General features: G+C 42.6%; 1 protein-coding gene across 3 annotated transcripts in view; it reads right to left on the bottom strand.

Annotated features, from left to right (window-relative positions):
* CNOT7 (CCR4-NOT transcription complex subunit 7) overlaps window positions 1-19,994 on the bottom strand; it is a 62,677-nt gene that overhangs the window by 22,896 nt on the left and 19,787 nt on the right. The window contains exons 2-4 of one of the 3 annotated variants that reach the window (XM_077477406.1): window positions 16,259-16,468; window positions 8,712-8,905; window positions 342-503 (exon numbers count right to left, since the gene is read on the bottom strand). In XM_077477406.1, the coding sequence (XP_077333532.1) occupies window positions 342-503; window positions 8,712-8,905; window positions 16,259-16,375 (473 nt within the window). In that variant the 5' untranslated portion in view covers window positions 16,376-16,468. Of the gene's footprint in view, window positions 1-341; window positions 504-8,711; window positions 8,906-16,258; window positions 16,469-19,994 lie in introns of those variants that run through there. The other 2 variants (XM_077477407.1, XM_077477408.1) reach the window with 2 other exon arrangements.

Below are 19,994 nucleotides of genomic sequence, written 5' to 3'. Positions count from 1 at the left end.
GTCAGTAGGCAAACGTACAAAATCAACAGGGGATCAAATACTTTTTTTCCCCTCACTGTACAGGGAAACAGTTCTTAGATGGCTTCTTTATCAAACATACATTGGAAGAATTCTTATATGTCAGGAGAGCTAAATACATCTCTCCATTTCTTATCATTATGTACCGCCATATGGACCCAGCAGCATGTACTTTATGTAAATGGTGGTAGCTTACTAAACTGTAAATTATACATTGAAAACATCTGCTTATAACCTAAATCCTCAAACCACAATCATTACCAATAACAGCCTGAATAAAGAGAAATGAGTAAGGAAAGATTTTGAACACACCCGTCACATACCTGTGGAAAGAAAGCCATTTTACTCCTTCACAAAGCACCACTCCAGAGGTCATGAACAACTCTGCAAAATAGTGAGTTTCAATGCCCTCATCCTCATGCTTTTTAAATTGGATCCCGGATGAAGTGAGCAGCTCTATGGAGTCTTGTGCATACATATCTTCCCTGCAGAGAAAAACTCACAATCAAGACAAGAGTTGCACACAACCTTCTCACTCAGACACAACAAGTGTTGACATTTAGGTTGAATTTCAAGCACAAAAATTTTAATTTTTTTTTTATATTCCTCCATGGGATATAAATCCTCTTTACGTGCAGAAAATTTACTGAAGGTAAACTGCTTCTGAATTTCAATTTCAACATCATATGCTCAGTAGAATTTGCCCAAGTTTGTGATAGGTTTACGTTATAGAGGAAGTAAACCGTGATGGGTTTTACTTCCTCTATTCCTCTGCAAAGTAAAAGCATAATGGGCTACTATGCATAGCATACTAGCCCATTATGTGGCACTTACCTGAAAACGAAGCCCGCAATGTCCCCGCTGGTGAAAGCATCTATCTTTGCCCCTCTGCATTCTGGGGGTGCGGACTCAGGCTCCGACACTGGCCGGAGCCGCGGGATGTCACTCCTGCGCAGGAGTGTGGGAGCCGCCAGTCAGGGCACGGAGGGCTGTTTCTTTACTGCGCATGCAACTATGACCTCATCGGCGCTCCACAAGGTAACTTGACTGGCCTGTACAGAGTCTCGACCTTAACCTGATAGAACACCATTGGGATAAATTAGAAAGGAGACTTCGCGCTAAGCCTTCTCGTCCACATAAGTGCGGCACTAGAAGAATGGTCAAACATTCCCATAGACACACTCCTAAACCTTGTGGACAGCCTTCCCAGAAAGGTTGAAACCGTTATAGCTGCAAAGGGTGGGCCAACTCAATATTGAACCCTACGGATCAAGACTGGGATGCCATTAAAGTTCATGTAAAGGCAGGCGTCCCAATACTTTTGGTAATATAGTGTAATGGTGAGGCAGCAATACGCAGGTAGCAGCTAACAGAAACAATTAGGATTAACCCATTTTTACTTACTGGACGCCTATGACCCAATGACGGTTCCCTGGAGACCATCCAATCGTTTTCATATTAAAGCTGTTCTGATCCTTCGGGCATACGTCCGCTTGGGTCATAGGCGTCCGGTAAGCTTCAAATTTGTTCCAGGTGGTGGCGTTCACACTAGGGTGTATTGTGCACTGTTTTGGACTTCCTGGAAGACTTTTGTCATTTACTCTTCACACAGAGGGGGACTGTTTGTTCCTCGTGTAGACATTGTCAATCAATCTTTCTTGTATTTTTTTTTTTTTTTCACGTGTAACCTACATACACACATTTAATTTGTATAGGGGTCACCCGACAACTAAGCATAAGTTTGCTTTTTTTTGTATAGAGGTCTATGTTTGCACATTTATTATATTTATTTCACTTAGCGCAGCACTTTTCTTTACATTGATCCTACTAAGATTTCCACTTTTAGTGTTTCTTGTAATCTCAAAATCTAATATTAGATCGAACAGTGGAAGCCAAAATCTAAAAATAGATCAAGGATCTAAAAATTGATCGCACACGTGTGACAAATAGACTGGAGGATCTAAAAATAGATCGAACTGTTGAAACCAGAATCTAAAAATAAATTGAGGCTCTAAAAACGGATCGAACAGTTGAGACCAGGATCTAAAAATAGATTGAGGATCTGAAAAATCGATCGAACAGACCACTTTCCCACTGGAGGAGTTTTTCAGGTGCTTTAGCGCTACAAATAGCGCATGTAAAGCGCCTGAAAAAAGCCTCAGCTGCAATCCCAGTGTGAAAGCCCCTGGGGAGCTGTCCTTGCAAGAAGTCATAAAAAGTCCCATCAGCAGCTTCTTTGCAGCGCTGTAGGAGCGGTGAATACACTGATCCCTAAATCGACCCTGGCCAATGAAATCAAATTGCCGCTGCAGTGCTACTTTTAACCCTTTTTTGGCCGAAAAGCGAAGCAAAAGCAACGGTAAAGCACAGCAAAATATAGCGAGGCTTTACCGCCGATGCCCGGGCGCTGGCAGTGTGAAAGCGCCCTTAAAGAGTGACTCCACTTTTTTCAGAAAAATTAACAAGGATTTTAAACAAACTTTATTGCAGATTCCTACCTTTTGTTATTCTGAAAAAATCCCTGTGCGTTTGTCTGTGTCCATGTGGAAAGTGAATCTAATGGGAGTGGTTTCATAATTATTAATCAGATGCTGCACCTGCAGGGCTCTAATGTGGAAAATTGCAGGGTCTGCATTCCTTTAGAGGCGATTTCCTATTGGGAGTATTTTACCAAAAATTACATTTTTGTTGCAGAGGATGCCCAATAACGGACATGTATCTTAGTGCAGACTTCAGGGAAAATCGGTGAGCAAAACACAAAAAGGAAATTATGTTTCTGGAGGGTGTTCTGTAGACATACTGTGTACAGAACACATCCGGGTAGCCATATTACATTTTACAGAAAACTACAGACTGCAGATTGAAAAGGAAAGGTAATTTTTAATATTCAATCATAATATGACATGTGTCACAATTGTATATGTTATAGTATTTTTTTTATTATTTGCCATTTTTTTGACCAAAGTGGAGTTACCCTTTAAGATGAGGATCTAAAAATAGATCGAACAGCTGAGATCTGGACCTATATATAGAATGAGGATCTAAAAATAGATCGAACAGTTAAGACCAGGATCTATAAACAGGTCAAGGATCTGAAAATAGATCAAACAGTTAGTGCTCATGCACATGGACGTTTTAAAAAACTGGCTGCAAAGCTAGCTCCGACGCCTGGAAAAATCGTCGTGATTTTTACCGCGTTTTGCATTGGCGTTTTTGCGCGTTTTTTAGCGTTAGCGTTAAGTAGCTTTTTTTAAGAAACACATCTCTTGGCTATAGGACTCAGAAAACAAAGAAAATATGTTGCGCGTTTGTGCGCGTTTCGCGTTTTTACAGCTCTAGCTCCACGCCACGGAACACACTGGTCCTGGGTTTTTTTTACAGCTTAAAAACGCCTATGCCATTTGCAGCTCAAAACCGCCTAGGTGGGCATGAAGCCATAGACTAACATGGATAGGCCTTTTTAAGCTGCAAAAAAAGCTCAAAAAAGCGGCTGTAAAAACGTCCGTGTGCATGAGGCCTTAAAGAGGAAGTAAACCCTGATGGGTTTACTTCCTCTTTTTTTCCCTGCAAAGGTAAAGCATAATGGACTACTATGCATCGCATAGTAGCTCATTATGTGTCACTTACCTGACACAGGAGCCAGCGAAGTCGCCGCTGTCACCTGTAGTCCGCCGCATCCATCTTGGTTGTGGCGTCTCTCGCAGCTCCGACGAATGACAGCGGAGAAGCCGCGATGACGTCACTCCCGCGCATGCGCACGGGAGTCGCGTCTCGGAGCTCCGACGCTGCCATTCGCCGGAGCCGCGATGACGTCACTCCCGCGCATGCGCACGGGAGTAGACAAATTTGGCAAATCCATTCTTGGACTTGCCGCATTTAGTGCGCCTGCGCGCCGCTGTCTACGGCGCATGCGCCGTAGACAGCGGTACCCATTTTCGGCCAAATATCTCCTAAACCATATAGGTTTAGGAGATATTACTTGGACCTACAGGTAAGCCTTAATCTAGGCTTACCTGTAGGTCAAAGTTGTTTGGAAGGGTTTACTTCCATTTTAAAGAGTAACTACTTTTGTTGAATAAAACAAAAAACAAAACAAAAAAAAAAAACCCAAACAACAAACACATTCCCCTCTGGGTGATCTATCCACATTACAAGAATTTTAGCAAACTTTGTTGCAGATTCCTAGCTTTTGTTATTGTGAAGAAATGCATGTGTGTTTGTCTGTGTCCATGTGGAAAATGAATCTAATGCGAGTGGTTTCATAATAATCAGCTGCTGCACCTGCAGGGCTCTAATGAGGAAAATTGTAGGGTCTGCATCCCTTAAGACGTAATTTCCTATTGGGAGTCTCTCAGCAAATTTTTGTTGCAGGGGATGCCTGATATCGGACTTGCATCTTAGTGCAGACTTCTGGGAAAATCAGTGAGCCAAACACGCAAGGAAATTATGTTTCTGGAGGGCGTTCTGTACACACATTCTGCATATAGAACACCTCTGGGTAGCCATATTGCATTTTACAGAAAAATGACAGAGCTGCAGATAAAAACGACCTTTCCTTTTCAAATAACATTCAACTACAATATGACAAGTGTCGCAATTGCTTATGCTATATTATAATTTTATTTTTTTTATTTGCCGTTTTTATTCCCAACCACAGTGGAGTTACCCTTTAAGACGAGGATCTAAAAATAGATTGATCTAAAAATAGATCAAACAGTTGAGACCAGGACCTATAACGTGTTTCCCTGAAAATGAGACACCGTCTTATAATTATTTTTCCTCAATAAGACACACTAGGGCTTATTTTCAGGGGAGGTCTTATTTTTATTAACCCTTTCACGACTAAGCCTATTTTTGGCATTTGGCGTTTTTTTATTTTTTTCTTATTTTATTTATTTTACAATTAATAAATTGTTTTAAAAAAAATATATATATATTTTGATCACGTTTATTGCTGTCACAAGGAATGTAAACATCCCTTGTGACAGTAATAGGTGGTGACAGGTACTCTTTATGGAGGGATCCCTCCTTTACACTTCAAAGTATTCAGATCGCAGTTTTCGGCGATTCTGAATAGTGTATATATTTTTAAATCTGGCGCTATTGGCTGCCGAGTAAACCGGAAGTAACGTCATGACGTCGCTTCCGTGTTTACAATTAGGAGACTGGAATGAAGCCGCTTACGGCTTCATTCCAGTCCCTCCCTAGCCGCCAGAAGCGGCGGATCATGCATCGGTGCTCCCGATTGAACGGGAGCCCCCGTAAGAGCGGCGGAAGGGGGGAGGATGTCCCCTCCCGCTCCTCCAGCATAACAGCCAAGCGGCTTTTAGCCGCATCGGTTGTTATGGCTGGAAAGCCAATCACCCGCTCTGAAAAACGGTACCGGGATGAGGCCTGCAGGTGCGCGCGTCATCCCGGTATAACCCCCGGAAGCCGAGGCCGCACATCTGCATACGTTCAGCGGCAAGGGGTTAAGCAGCAGCTTTACTGGTATTTGTGGGGGGTGAGAGACACCCACAAACTGTTGCTGGTTGGTGCTGGGGGAAAGAGACCCACAGTGCCGAGTAAAACGGCAGCCACAGCTTTACTTCTTCCCCTGAGGACACACAATACCTAAAAGCAGAACGCGTCTCGCTCCTCACTTTACTGAGCAGACTTTTACTTTAACTTTCTATGTCTCCCTCTATGCCTCAGCGTGCAGCATGCACAGAACGATTGGGACCTGACAGGAGGAGCCGACCTTGCTGATGGGGCTGCCCGCACCTCTCTGGTCACATCCGAGATAGCAGCTGTCATGATGGGGCAGATGAGAAGGGCTGCCCGTCTTCTTTACCGCGCTGGTATGCTGCATAGCAACGCATATCACTATGTTTTATTTTTGGGGTATGGCTTATATTGCGCAAATGCTTAGAAATCCTGCTACGGCTTATTTTATGGGTATGTCTTATGTTCGGGAGAACCATGGTAAATAGATTGAGGATCTAAAAATAGATCAAACAGTTGAGACCAGGATCTGGAAAATAGATCGACCTGTTGAGACCAGGATCTAGAAATAGATCGACCAGTTGAGAATCTAGAAATAGATCGACCAGTTGAGACCAGGATCTAAAAATAGATTGTACTGTTGAAACCAGTATCTATAAATAGATCAAGGATCTGAAAATAGTTTGAAAACTTGAGACCAGGGTCTCAAGACTTCTGCAGACTTCTGTGTACAGAACACCTCCGAGTAGTCATATTGCATTTCACAGAAAATTACAGAGCTGCAGATCAAAAAGGAAAGGTAATAATTAATAACATTACAACATGACACGAGTCGCAATTGTATACGCTATATTTTATTTTTCCCCACAAAAGTGGATTTAGAATGCATTAAAGCGGTTCTTCACCCTAAAGGGGAAGTTCCGCTAGTATTATCCCTCCCCCCTCCGGTGCCACAATCGGCACCTTTCGGGGGGAGGGGGGTGCAGTTACCTGGATAATCCAGGTATCTGCACCCACTTCCGGCCAGACCGCCGCATGGCTCCGCCCACCCCCGCATGGCTCCGCCCCCCGTTGTGTTCTGGGAAACACACAGTTCCCAGAGACACAGCGGGGGACCATAAGAGAAGCGCAGCGCAACTCGCGCATGCGCAGTAGGGAACCGGGCAGTGAAGCCCTCATGCTTCACTTCCCGATTCCCTGACAGAGGATGGCGGCGGTGGCTGCAGCGAGACGAGCGATCGCTCGTTATCTGCCGCCGACATCGCTGGAACCTGGGACAGGTAAGTGTGATATTATTAAAAGTCAGCAGCTGCAATATTAGTAGCTGCTGGCTTTTAATATTTTTTTTTTAGGTGCAGCTCCTCTTTAAGATCAAAAACCTTCTGCCTTTACAACCACTTTAACAACCCTCTTCCAGTAGGTTACAGCAGAATGTAGACATCTGACACAGCTGGTCCTGGAGAAGCTGGTGAGAATCAGTGCCTAGGAGTCCACACCCCTCAACAGACACTGTACTATCAAAGAATGGGGCCAGATCAGTCATATGACCGTTATGCAGTTTTGAAAGTTATATCAGTGTACTGCTCTGAAGGCATTACATTGGCATAGCTTTAAAGCACAGACTTTACAAAGAACATATAATAAAGTAGTATTAAACTCTAAATGTTTGTATCCTAATGCATTCTCTGCATTTAGGCTCTGTTCACACCTAGGCGTTTTGTTTTCAGGCATAAAGTCTCACGATTTTTTGCTCAGGTCAAAATGTCAATGTAAAAAGCAGAAAAAACCTGTAATCTGACAAAAAATAAATAAAAATAAATAAATAAAAAGCTCCTGTACTTTTTTGAGCTTCAGGTGTTTTCAGATGACAAAATGCTCAGATGTGAACAGGGGCTATTTAAATGAATGGGATATGCCTTGTTGGGCATTTTTAGAGCTGAGGCTTACAGCAGAAAAATGCCCAAAAACACCTAGGTGTGAACAGAGCCGTAAGGATAACTTCACCTTCAAAAAAAGCAAAAAAGTAATATAAGCACATTTTTTTGCAGGTAAAAAAAAATAAAAAAATCAGCATTTATTTAAAAAAAAAATTTGAAGGCGTCTGCATGTGCAATTTCAGGCTCCTGCAGACTCTCAGCATATCTATCTGCTCATACTTCGTAGGAGTAGGCAATTACTTAAGAGCAGGAAGATCAAAGAGTACAAGAGTCCTCACAAGCTCCTTTGCAGTCCATTGAGAACAAGCCATCAGCCGCAAAGACTGATGGTACTTGTATGCATTCATTCACAAGAAACTGAGTGAATGATGCGGCCGTGTGGGCGGAGTCCGATGCCCACTGTCACGGGGGGGGGGAGGGGGGGGAAGAGGCTGCAGATGCTAGAACAAGTTACACGTTCCACCCTAAAAATGGATAGAACATGTAGCCTTTTCCAAAGATGAACTTATCCTTTAAAATAAAAATAAAAAATGCCCCACTACCTGTCCTGTTCTCCCTTCCTTCTCTAAACATATAGGTAGCTCTAGGTCACTTCTCCTGTGCTGCCTCAGGCGCCAGCATAGCTTCCTGATTTCACAGAAGAATTATGAAGGCAGCAAAGTGAGGAGGGAATAGAGGCGTAGATTACAAGCGCTGTGTCTGTCTCTGGACTCACAGCTTGGCATAGGACCCAACAAGAGCAAGTACACACAGCTGCCTCCTTAGCCTATAGCGCCGACAGGGACTGTGATATTTTTGCACAGTATGGCTACACAGAGCAGAAAAGCGTTCCCTTTTTTATTTTTATTATGCTTTTATTGTTACTTTAACTTTCCAGGAAATAACCAAAGAAAAAAATCAAAGAGGAACTACTGATGTAACTATTGTTAACAGTTATTACATAATGTGCCAAAATACACATGCAAAGAGATGTTCCAACATTCCCAGAAGCAGATTAGAAACACGGAGTCATTTTCAGCAATCAGAAAAGGGATGTTAGCTTATTATAATTCAAGACAAAAATCCTGTTTTATTTTTTTACATTTCCACGTTGATTGGCTATTCAAAAGAGAAAACAGCTTCCACTTTTTTTTTTTTTTTTTTTTTTTTTTTTTTTAACAAGCTCAGACAACCTTCACTTTTCGATAAAAAAAAAAAAAAAAAGTCTCTACTCCTTAAGTAAAGCAACCCCTAACAGTTAGAAAGGAAGAACTATGTAACTAAGGCACTTACGTTAAATTAAATTTAAAATTAAATTGCCATGTTGAGGTTCCTGGTGGGTATTCTCCTTGCTCATTCATAAATGTTAACCCCAGCTGAATTATCTTCAGTAAATCCACATTACAGCGTAAAAGTTGGTACTGATAGTCAGCGTTGCTCCTGAACTCTCCGATTGGTCTCGCAACTACTCCTGGAAACTCTGTGTCCTATAAAAGAGATAACATTATAGTTCTCTTATATAAAGCACATTTTAACCAGTTTAAGTTTTTAAGAAGAGAAAGAGTTACAAAACAGGAGGAATGGCTATATAGTATTTCTCAGACAAGGGAATAACTTTCACTTTCTCTCTCTGTCAATGAATGAAGGGCAAAATAAAAAATAAAAAAATGAAACTTACTTAGCCCCTTCTCCCCACTAGTCATTCTTTGCTAACCCATCATGGGAAGCAAATTGAAATACCCGACACTTCTAGATATGAGTGAGCATGTGACTCGGCCCCCTCACCTTTCATGTGACGGTACCAGTGCCAAATGGCTGGCCCAAAACTAGCATATGGAGCTGTAGAAAAAGCCATATGTACACACTGGCAAGGTGGTTTGCAGTTTACACGATTTATTTTCCCCAAACCCCTTTTGACCAATAGCTGAACAGCACAGAAGCAACGAAAGGGGTGGAGCTAAATGAACCACCTACTTTACCCTGCATGGGCAAATAAAAAGTTCACTTTAAGGTGGCTCTAAAGGCAGAAGGTTTCGAGTGCAGCACCCCCCATTACCCCCTCATATTAACCTGAGCATGATCTCGATCTAGCACTGTGCAGAGTCTCTCTTTGTGCTCTCTATCCTCATAGGCTCAGAGGCAATAGTGCGAGCTATTGGCTCCTGCTGTTGTCAATCACAACTATTGAGGAGAGAGTGGGGAGAGGGGGCAGGGCCAAGCCACACTCTGTATGTCAATGGACACAGAGCATGGCTCGGGAGCAAACCTGCAGAAGTGTTCCTATAGCAAGCAACTTACTATAGTGGGCAATCGGCAGGGGGGAGGAGTCAGGAGCATCGACAGGGGACCCGAGAACAGGAGGATTGGTGCTGCTCTGTGAAAAACTATTACACAGAGCAGGGAAGTATGACATAGTGACACAAAGGGATCGTATCACTCCAGGCAAATCATAAGTTCTCCACTACTATAAGGCAAGACAGATGGCAGCCTTGGTCCAGAGCCAAAAGATGCAGAATGATGAAGAAAAGTGTGGCAGTGCTTCCAGTATAAATTATTTTATTGAAATTCCATTAAAAATGAGGACATGACAGGACATGCAGTCAGCTCAAAAAGTTCAGCAAACGTGCTTCACACACCTGTGCTTAGTATTAGGCTTCATGCACACGAGACGCTGTTAAACGCGTGTTCAGAGGCAGTTGGACACTCTTTTCAACTGCCCCTGAACTCATTCAATGTTATCCTATGTGTCCATGTACACAGTCTCGTTTTTTTCCGCTTTTATGCAGTTGCGCTTAACCTCGTTTTTCCAGAAGCAAAAAAATGGGTTCAGACGCAAAAGTTTCCACGTTTCAGACGCAAAATGCCTCTACCGCGTTTTTGTTTATAAGCGTTTTTAAAGGTGACCTCAAATCTCAAAAATGATGGCAAATGATGAAAAACCATAAAAAAAATATTTTAAACAATTGCAAGTGGACAATCCACCACTTGTGGCAAGTGACATGGCAGGTGGCAAGTGACGTGGCAAGTGGACAATCCACAACTTGTGGCAAGTGACATGGCAGGTGGCAAGTGATGTGGCATGTGGACAATCCACAACTTGTGGCAAGTGACATGGCAGGTGAAGTGGCAAGTGACGTGGCAAGTGGACAATCCACAACTTGTGGCAAGTGGAAAAACGTGCGTTTCTAAATGCCGGTTTCAGCTTTTAAAAACGTGTCCAGCAGAGTTTGCATCTGCGTCTCGTGTGCATGAAGCCTTACATGTTTTTGTTTTAATCATTTTATAATATATGACCTACATTTTTACTTATGAAGAAAAAAAAAAAAAAGAAAGAAAGAAAGAAAAAAAAAAAGGAGAACCCATGACTAGGTTTATGCAATAATGTGAATTAAAGTCTTATATTATAAACCTGCTGTTTTACTTCTGAAAGTTTTATATATCCCTATATTTTCATTTACTTACTTTGTCGGAGCCTTAGGACAGTTTGTGCCTTTTCGATAGCCCAACATCCCACGCTGTCCCTCAACACCCATGTCAGTGCATAATATTGTCCAATAACAAACCAAAGAATTGGAAGGCCACTCGTTTAGGTTTAGTCTCAAATATGACCCAGCTTGTCAATCATCTAATATACTGAATAATGGTTGTCTAAGGTTCAGCACACACATTACAATCTAACCATACAAGCTTTGTACAATCAACATTTGATCATACAAAGGCTGTAAACGTTACATATTTAAACAAAACAAAAATGTGATATGAGGGCCTGCCTAATCTATGAAAACAATCTGTATGCAATCAGACAGGTTCTTCCACTACATCGTTTTTGTTAGATCTAAAGAAGACTGTAAAATGTGTGGTGAGCCCAAGGTCTAAACTCCAAAAAGTAATTTCAGTATCTTGCTGCCGAGTGAGGTAAACCTACATTGCATCCGGAAAGTATTCACAGTGCTCCACTTTTTCCACATTTTATTATGTTACAGCTTTATTCCAAAATGGATTAAATTTCTTATTTTCGTAAATATTCTACAAACAAGCACGAAGGCCTGTTTTCACTACTATTCTACAAACAATAACCCATAATGACAACATGAGAGAAGTTTGTTTGAAATCTTTGCAAATTTATTAAAAATAAAAACATGTAAAATATCACATGTACATAAGTATTCACAGCCTTTGCTCAATGCTTTGTTGAAGCACCTTTGGCACCAATTATAGCCTCGTCTTTTTGAGTATGATGCTACAAGCTTGGCACACCTATTTTTGGGCAGTTTCTCCCATTCTTCACTGCAGGACCTCCAGGTGGGCCATCATGCGCCTTTTACTGAGGAGTGGCTTCCATCTGGCCACTCTACCATACAGGCCTGATTGGTGAAGTGCTGCATAGACTGTTGTTCTTCTGGAAGGTTCTTCTCTCTCCACAGAAAAATGCTTGAGCTCTGTGAGAGTGACCATCAGGTTCTTCGTCACCTCCCTGACTAAGACCTTTCTCCCCCGATCACTCAGTTTGACCGGGCAGCTCGCTCTAGGAAGAGTCCTGGTGGTTCCAAACTTCTTACATTTACGGATGATGGAGGCCACTGTGCTCACTGGGACCTTCATTGCTCCAGAAATCCTCCTGTATCATTCCCTAGATCTGTGTCTCGATACAATCCTGCCTCAGAGGTCTACAGACAATTCCTTGGACTTCATGGCTTGGTTTGTGCTCTGACATGCACTGTTAACTGTGGGACCTTATATAGACAGGTGTGTTTACCACAGGTAGAAACATCTCAAGGATGATCAGTGGAAACCAGATGCACCTGAGTTCAATTTTGAGTGTCATAGCAAAAGCTGTGAATACTTAGACCCCTTTCACACTGCGCCGCCTGGGGAGTCAGAAGTACAGCGGCGCTATTTTTAAGGCCACTTTACTGTCGATTTAGCAGCGCTATTTGGCTAGTAGCGGGGAGGTTTTAACCCCCCGCTAGCGGCCGAAAAGGGGTTAAATCCGCCCGGTGTTTTGCCGGCGGTATTGCAGTGCTGCCCCATTGATTTCAATGGGGGAACAGTGGTGGAGGAGCGGTGAGTTCACCGCTCCAAAGAAGCTGCTGGCAGGATTTTTTCCTGACGCTCTGCCAGTGCACTGCTCCAGTGTGAAAGCCCTCAGACATTCACACTGGAGTGCATGGAGCAGCTGTTTTAGGGCGTTTTGCAGGCGCTATTTTTAACGCTATTGTGCCTGCAAATGCCCTCAGTGTGAAAGGGGTCTTATGTGATTTTTTTTTTCGTTTTTGCACAAAAAGATTACAAAACAGAAAAAAAATTAAATAAAAAAAAACAGTTCCACACAAGAAGTTTCCTGACTCTTCTACAAGCAAACGTCTTACAAAAGGGGTTGTAAAGTTATTTTTTTAAAATAACAAACATGTTATACTTACCTCCACTGTGCAGCTTGTTTTGCACAGAGTGGCCCCGAAACCTCGTCTTATGGGGTGCCTCGACAGCTGTCTCTGCTTCCTCCCGCAAGTACTTTGCACGTTCATACCAGCTCCCTCGCATGGTGAGAAGCACTTGCGGGTGCGCTCCCGTGATACACCAGGTGGCTATAGCCGCTCGCTGTATCACTGGGCCCTGCCTCCCGGCTCGCCGCTTCATTGGATGTGATTGACAGCAGCGCGAGCCAATGGCTGCTTTCAATCCATCCACTCCAGCCAATCAACGGCCAGGCTGAGTGACGAAGAGGATGTCGGGGGCGAGCGCGAGACTTTTGAGGGGTCAGGTAAGTAAAACGGGGGGACTGGGGGCGCCGGCACTGTGAGATGTTTTTTCACCTTAATGCATAGAATGCATTAAGGTGAAAAAAGATTTACCTTTACAACCCCTTTAAGCACTCAGGGCTAACCTACATGAATCTAATTCCTCTGACAATAAGTCATCCCTGAGGTGCTGCTAGTGGTTTGGTAAATATTTAAAGAAGAACTTGAGGTCTCACACTGGTCCTTCTGGTCTCCTAAACAGCAGCCGTAGAGTCAAATGCCTGCCCCTCATCTTCTCTTACCCAATCACACAATGTTTTGTATCATGTGAACGCACTCACAAAATACAAAGCCTTTTTTGAATGGACAGAGGAGTCATACAGCAGCCAAATCTCTTCTATCAGAGTGTCGGGAGTATTGCAATAACTAAACTCTTTGTGCTCAGCATAAACTGTAAAAAAACGAATATACCTCTCTGGACTTAACCCAGTGTAAGCCAATACAGAAAATATCAGAAGACAATTGGCTCACTACGAGCAACAAGTAACCCTTCCCACAGCCCACTCCTAATACAATAGTTTCTAGTGACATGGATTGGTACATGCACTTGTGAAAGGGGGTTATCCTGACCAGATTAGGAAACTGGTGACAGAATTAACAAGGCCTGAAACATGAGGATTAAATAGCATTCCACATCAAAGCACATAATAGCTGACTGACTTTCCACCAACAGTACTTTGGCAGAAGTCTCTCACAATGCACAATCAGTGAACCATCAAAGAATAGAAGGAGCTAAATCAAAATCACCTTGTGTACTATTTTTTGCTGGTTTCAAAGATGATGGAATAGAAATATAAAACTTAATAAAACACCTTATAAAAAAAAAATTACTACAAATGTTTTTCATTTATTTCTAAAAATTGCGTTTGTTCTTCTCTGTGCCATGCATGTCTTAAAAGGAGAGCTGTACTCTGAAAACACATTAGAACTTCTAATAAATCCAGTGGCACTAGTCAACTGTAAAAAAAATGTGTGTACTATGCATCTCTATCTAGAATAGGCTAACTTTAAGACCCCATTCACACCTGAGCGTTTTGTAGCTTGAAGCCTGAAGCTACAAAACGCTAGAGGGGAAAAAAATCTATTATTCTCAATGGAGATGGTTCACATCTCCACTCCATGTCGCCTGAAGCCGAACGCCTGAAGCTCAAACAAGTTCCGGACCCTTTTTTGTCGCTCGAATTGAGCAGATTTGGGCGTTTTTCTTCTTTTAACATTGGTGACCTTTTGCCCTGCACAAAATCGCGGTGAATCGCGGTAAAAAACGCAGCAAAAAACGTTGCAAAATCGCGGTAAATTCGCCTGATTTTCTGCTTGAAAACGCTACACTCAGGGGTGAATGCCGCCTAAGGCTCGGGTCACACTGCCTCGACTTGTCATGCGACTTGAGAGTTCAAAGTCGCACCCCATTAACTGCAGTGGAACTGTTCTAATCCATGCGACTCAAGTCACATCGACTTAGAAAAGGGTTCCCCTACACTACTTTGGGAGCGACTTCATCAAGAACTTGCATTGACTCCTGTTAGTTAGTTCACAAGCAAGCCCCAATGAAGTCACACAGGATGACGGCTGTCGAAGCCGAGTAGATGTGAACCGGCACTAAGGGCCAACCTTCAGAAATACCAAAAAAATTCACCTTGCAGTGGGCACTTCCATTGTTCTTTATATCTGGGGGGAACTGTACTGGCTGGATTACCTCCCCATCTTCCCACTCTCCTCCTCTGCCTGGCATCATCACGTACAATACAGGAATATTAACCATGTACTGTATTCTGAGGAGACTGAGTGTAACTGTTGCCAGCCTCATCTTACAGAGGCAGCTGCAGGGGACCGGTTACAGCGCTGGAGAAGAAATAGGGTATTTCTCTTTATTCCTCTCCCCAACAGACATAGCAAGCAAGGGCCAGTTCACACCACATGCAGTCCAGTGAGGTTTTTTCTGCATCAAAAATGAATGGAAAGTAGGTTACATAGGTTTCAGTGGCAAAGTTCACACCGTGCAATGTCTTCCAATACAGTCAACGAAAGTAAAACATGCTGCATTTTTTCTGCAAGGGACGGAACTGGAAAGTAGCAAAAAAAAAAAAAAACAATAAAAAAAAAAAAAAAGAAGGCTCAAAAAAATGCACCAGAACACATATAAAACGTAACAGAACATATTAGAGAAAGAAAAAATAAAACAAGAGGGGGGGGAAAAAAAAAAACACACACTGGAACGCATTGAAAACGCATCAAAAGTTCACCAGATCGCATCAAAAACATGCATGCCAAAATGCATCTGGAATACACATCCAGGTGGCAGTTCTGAGGTGTAAATTAGCCATAGAGGGTGGGTTTTATTTATATTAGTGAACTTTGGCTTTAATCAGATAAAGGGTGTATTTATTAGAACACATGGCTGTAACATTCACTCAAATGACTTACACACCCTCCTCTCACCTTTGTGCTTACCAGCATTTTAGCTGGATATTTCTATACATTACCAGTTAAATATGGAAAAACATCACCCAGAAGAATTTTATAGATTTAATCATTTTTAGAGAATATCTAAACCCAAGAACAAAAGTTTGGCGTACTGCAGCATACCAGTCCTTAGATGTGGTGACTTCATTACTTTTTTTTACCAAGCTAAGAACATTTGCAGCAAGTACAGAAAATACCTGTTGATCTTGCCGTAAATGCAGTACCCGTGTCACTTCCTGGGAACTAGAGTGAAAGTACAAATAATATTAATCGTCTTTCTTTCTATAAGCTACTAATCCCTCCACCCCCCCGATGTAACAGATATGAATAGAGAACACGTTTTAACGCCAGTCTGGGTGACTGTCATGCCTTCCTCCATAGATACAGTGGAGTGAAGGAGTGTAGCCACCCTGGGACAAGAAGTGTGCTATTCCCAGGATTAGCGGGTAAAAAAAATAACGACTATAATAGCAGATAAATTCTATTGCATTTTATTTATACTGTATGATAGGTAATCCGTGGCTGTGAATAGCATGAAATATCTCAAGTTATCCAAACTGACACAACCCCTAAACATACCATTGCAACATAATTATACTTGCGTATAACTTGACGGATTCTCTTCATCTGTTCATCCAGGTTGCAAGCCCAGACTTCGCAGATCCGCTGGCTGTGGTCCACTGTTGCAGCAGGCATAGTGGTATAGGGGGAGGGGCTCAGAGGCAGGCATCAAAATGTTGCACGTGTCTACTGGGAGGTTTCATAGGTGGAAAACTGCACTCTGGAAAGCTGAAACAACATTTTTTTTTATTATATCAGAACAAAAAAAAAAAATCTAATTATCATCATCAACGTTTTCATTACATCTATCGTAGCGGGGGTAACCATGGTAACAAGTTCAGCAAACTTGCCTCCGCTTTCATAGAAATGTCATTTTGGTGAGATATTCCCTAAGGTTTCATCACTTCTGCAGGGATGCAGACACTGAATAAAATTAGTCGCAGGTAGGAACCTACAACAAAGTTTGTTAAAATTACAGTACTGTGCAAAAGGTTTATGCAGGAGCGAAAGAAATGCTGTAAATTAAAATGGATGTAAATCCTCACACATACCCAGTGAAGTGAACAGCCTCAGATAATACACAGAGATGAAACAAATCTCCCTACATACGTTTTACATGTATATCTGCTGTCTTCAGCTTGTTATATTCTTTAGAATTCCTGCTTCCTCATTCAGCAGTAGGATTGGATTCTTGACATACACTGTGTGACAGGAAAGGCACACACCCCCCACACCAGCCTCATTCAAATGAACACGTTTAAAAATGTCATGCGAATTTGATATGGGGTGTAATCCGCATCCAATTCACATAGGCTGGGTTCACATCTATGCAAATTTGATGCGGCTTAAACCACATCCAATTCGCATGACATTTTAAAATACGTTCATTTGAATGAGGCTGGTTCACATATGTGCGTTGCATTCGCACTCCGCATTGCCCAAAAAAAGTGTTAATTTTCTGGGCATTGAGGTGCGAATTGCAAGCACATTATCTTCTATGGGAACACATCTCGCAGATGCATTCCGTTGTGAACAGGATAAAATCCTGGCCTGATCCTGATGTAAACCTAACCAGATACTGATGCAATCCTGACCCGATCCTAGAGCTGTACAATTAATTGTCAAGAATCGTTATCACGATCTTGACTAAAGCGTTTCACAATTCTTTCTATGCAAAGAAATCTTTCTGCTCTTCTCAAGCTACAGCAGACAAACGAAAGGAAGAGAAAAACTGTGCAGTCTGCCAAGAATCAAAACATTCTTTATCAGTTGAACTTAAGTATAAACATTGTAACAATTTGTCAATGGAATAGACTTTGTGTGGAAGTGGAACCACCTAAACACTAAGGCCCCTTTCACACTGACGTCCCGTTCAGGCCCGCCTGTCAATTTTTCAGGCGGACCTGAACGGGTGCTCCATAGAGCTCTATGGAGCGTCGGATGTCAGCGGTGACATTTCCGCTGACATCCGACCCGCTCCGATCCGAAAAAGTGTAACGGAGGAAAAAGCTATTTTTCCATCCGTCTGCGGATCGGGTGACGACGGGCACTGCGGTCCGTCATCATCCGATCTCCCATAGGGGAGAGCGGCGCTGTGACAGGTCCGTCCCTGCGCAGTGTGCAGAGACAGACCCGTCATCTCCCTGCTCAGCGGGGATCGGCGGAGTGATCTCCGCTGAGCAAACGGATATCCACGGGGCGGATCAGAACTGATCCGCCCCGTGTGAAAGGACCCTAAACCTTTTTTTGACATTTGTTGGTTTCAAGTTCAAATAATTTTTTTTTGCTAGAAAATTTTACATACATTATATATATTTTTTAGTAGACACCCTAGAGAATAAAACGGTGGTTGTTGCAATATTTTATGTCACAAAATGTGTGACATAATGTGTATGTGTATCTGCGCAGCGGTCTTTCAAATGCAATTATTTTGGAAAAAATTACTTTAACCACTTGAAGACCAAGCCTCTTTTTTTAGATGTGGTGTTTACAAGTTAAAACAGTTTTTTTTTTTTTTGCTAGAAAGTTACTTGGAACCCCCAAACATTATACATTTTTTCCTAAGGCTCGGTTCACACAGGGGCAACACGACTTTTGGAGGCGACTTGGACACGACTTACAACACTACTTTATGTCGCCCCAGGCCAGGCGACTTGCCGTGGCCGATCAGAGAATGAGCTCTCGGGGGGGGGGGGACTCCTTTTGAGAGCTGATAATTCTCTGAGAGTCGCCTCCGTATAAACGGAGATCCGACTTGGAGACGACCTCCATTGAAATCAATGGGTACCAGTCGCCTACAAGTCAGATTGAAGTAGTACAGGAACCCTTTCTGAAGTCGGAGCGGCTTCAGTAGTGTGCATTAAGACGGCTCTCGTTCACTTACATTGATTTCTACCATGTTGTGCGACCTGAGGTGACTTGGGGCGACTTGAAGTTGGATCTGAGTCGCCCCTGTGTGAACCGACACTAACACCCTAGAGAATAAAATGGCAGTCGTTGCAATATTTTTTGTCACACCATATTTGCGCAGCGGTCTTACAAGTGTACTTTTTTTTTTTTTAAATACACTTTTTTTAAATTACAAAATAAGACAGCGGTAAAGTTAGGCCAATTTTTTTTTTATATTGTGAAAGATAACGTTACGCCGAGTAAATTGATACCCAACATTCCACGCTTCAAAATTGCGCCCGCTCGTGGAATGGCGACAAACTTTTACCCTTAAAAGTCTCCATAGGCGACATTTAAAAAAATTCTACAGGTTGCAAGTTTTGAGTTACAGAGCAGGCTAGAATTATTGCTCTTGCTCTACTGATTGCAGCGATACCTCACATGTGTGGTTTGAATACTGTTTTCATATGCGGGTGCTACTCACGTATGCATTCGCTTCTACACGCAAGCTCGGCGGGATGGGGCACGTTTAAAAACTTTTTTCCTTATTTTTCCTTTTATTTTTTACGGAAAAAAAAAAATGGTGTCACTTTTATTCCTATTACAAGGAATGTAACCATCCCCTATAATAGGAAAAAAAGCATGACAGGACCTCTTGAATGTGAGATCTGGGGTCAAAAAGACCTCAGATCTCACATGTACACTAAAATGCAAAAAAAACAAAAAAACAAAACAGTGTCATTTAAAAAAAAAAATGGCCCTTTAAGAGCTATGGGCAGAAGTGACGTTATGACGTCGCTTCCATCCTGCAGTGTCATGGAGACGGGTGGGGACCTTCTTCCCCTCACTCGTCTCCATGCACAGCACCGAGAGGGATCCGATTCCCTCCGCTGCTGCCTACGGTAAGCACCGGATCACGGTGGGAGGCCCTCTCCAGCCGCCGATAAAAGTGAGACCCTGAGACTGAGACTGAGACTCTGCCGGAAAAATGCTGCGTTTATGTCCGGGTTGCATCATTTCCTGTTGTCGACGTCAGCCCTGACATCCCACGTTGCTTCCCCGATTACCTTGTTTCTGGAATAAGCAAGCACTGAGTCGCTATGCTTTATTGCCGCAGTAACTGGAAACGAAGAAGAGGCTTGGATAATGCGAATACTGCGCATGCACGAGATTACGGAGACAAAAATGTACTGTGGGTGAAAATAACTAACTATTCAGACACAGAAGACCACAGTTGCGATGGTGCCGGCTATTATGAAGCAGCATTTCGGGTATAAAGAATATTTACAGTAATAACTATTTTTATACTTACTCATAGTGCCCATTTGAATCAAAACGAATAGTTATTTTATATTGTTAAAATCGT

The sequence above is a fragment of the Lithobates pipiens genome, unplaced genomic scaffold (genome assembly GCF_037356315.1).
Source record: "Lithobates pipiens isolate NorthernLeopardFrog02 unplaced genomic scaffold, aLitPip1_a1.2 Scaffold_13, whole genome shotgun sequence".
Lineage (NCBI taxonomy): Eukaryota > Metazoa > Chordata > Amphibia > Anura > Ranidae > Lithobates > Lithobates pipiens.
Note: the sequence above shows the minus strand (reverse complement) of the source record. Positions and strands in the feature narration are given on the sequence as shown.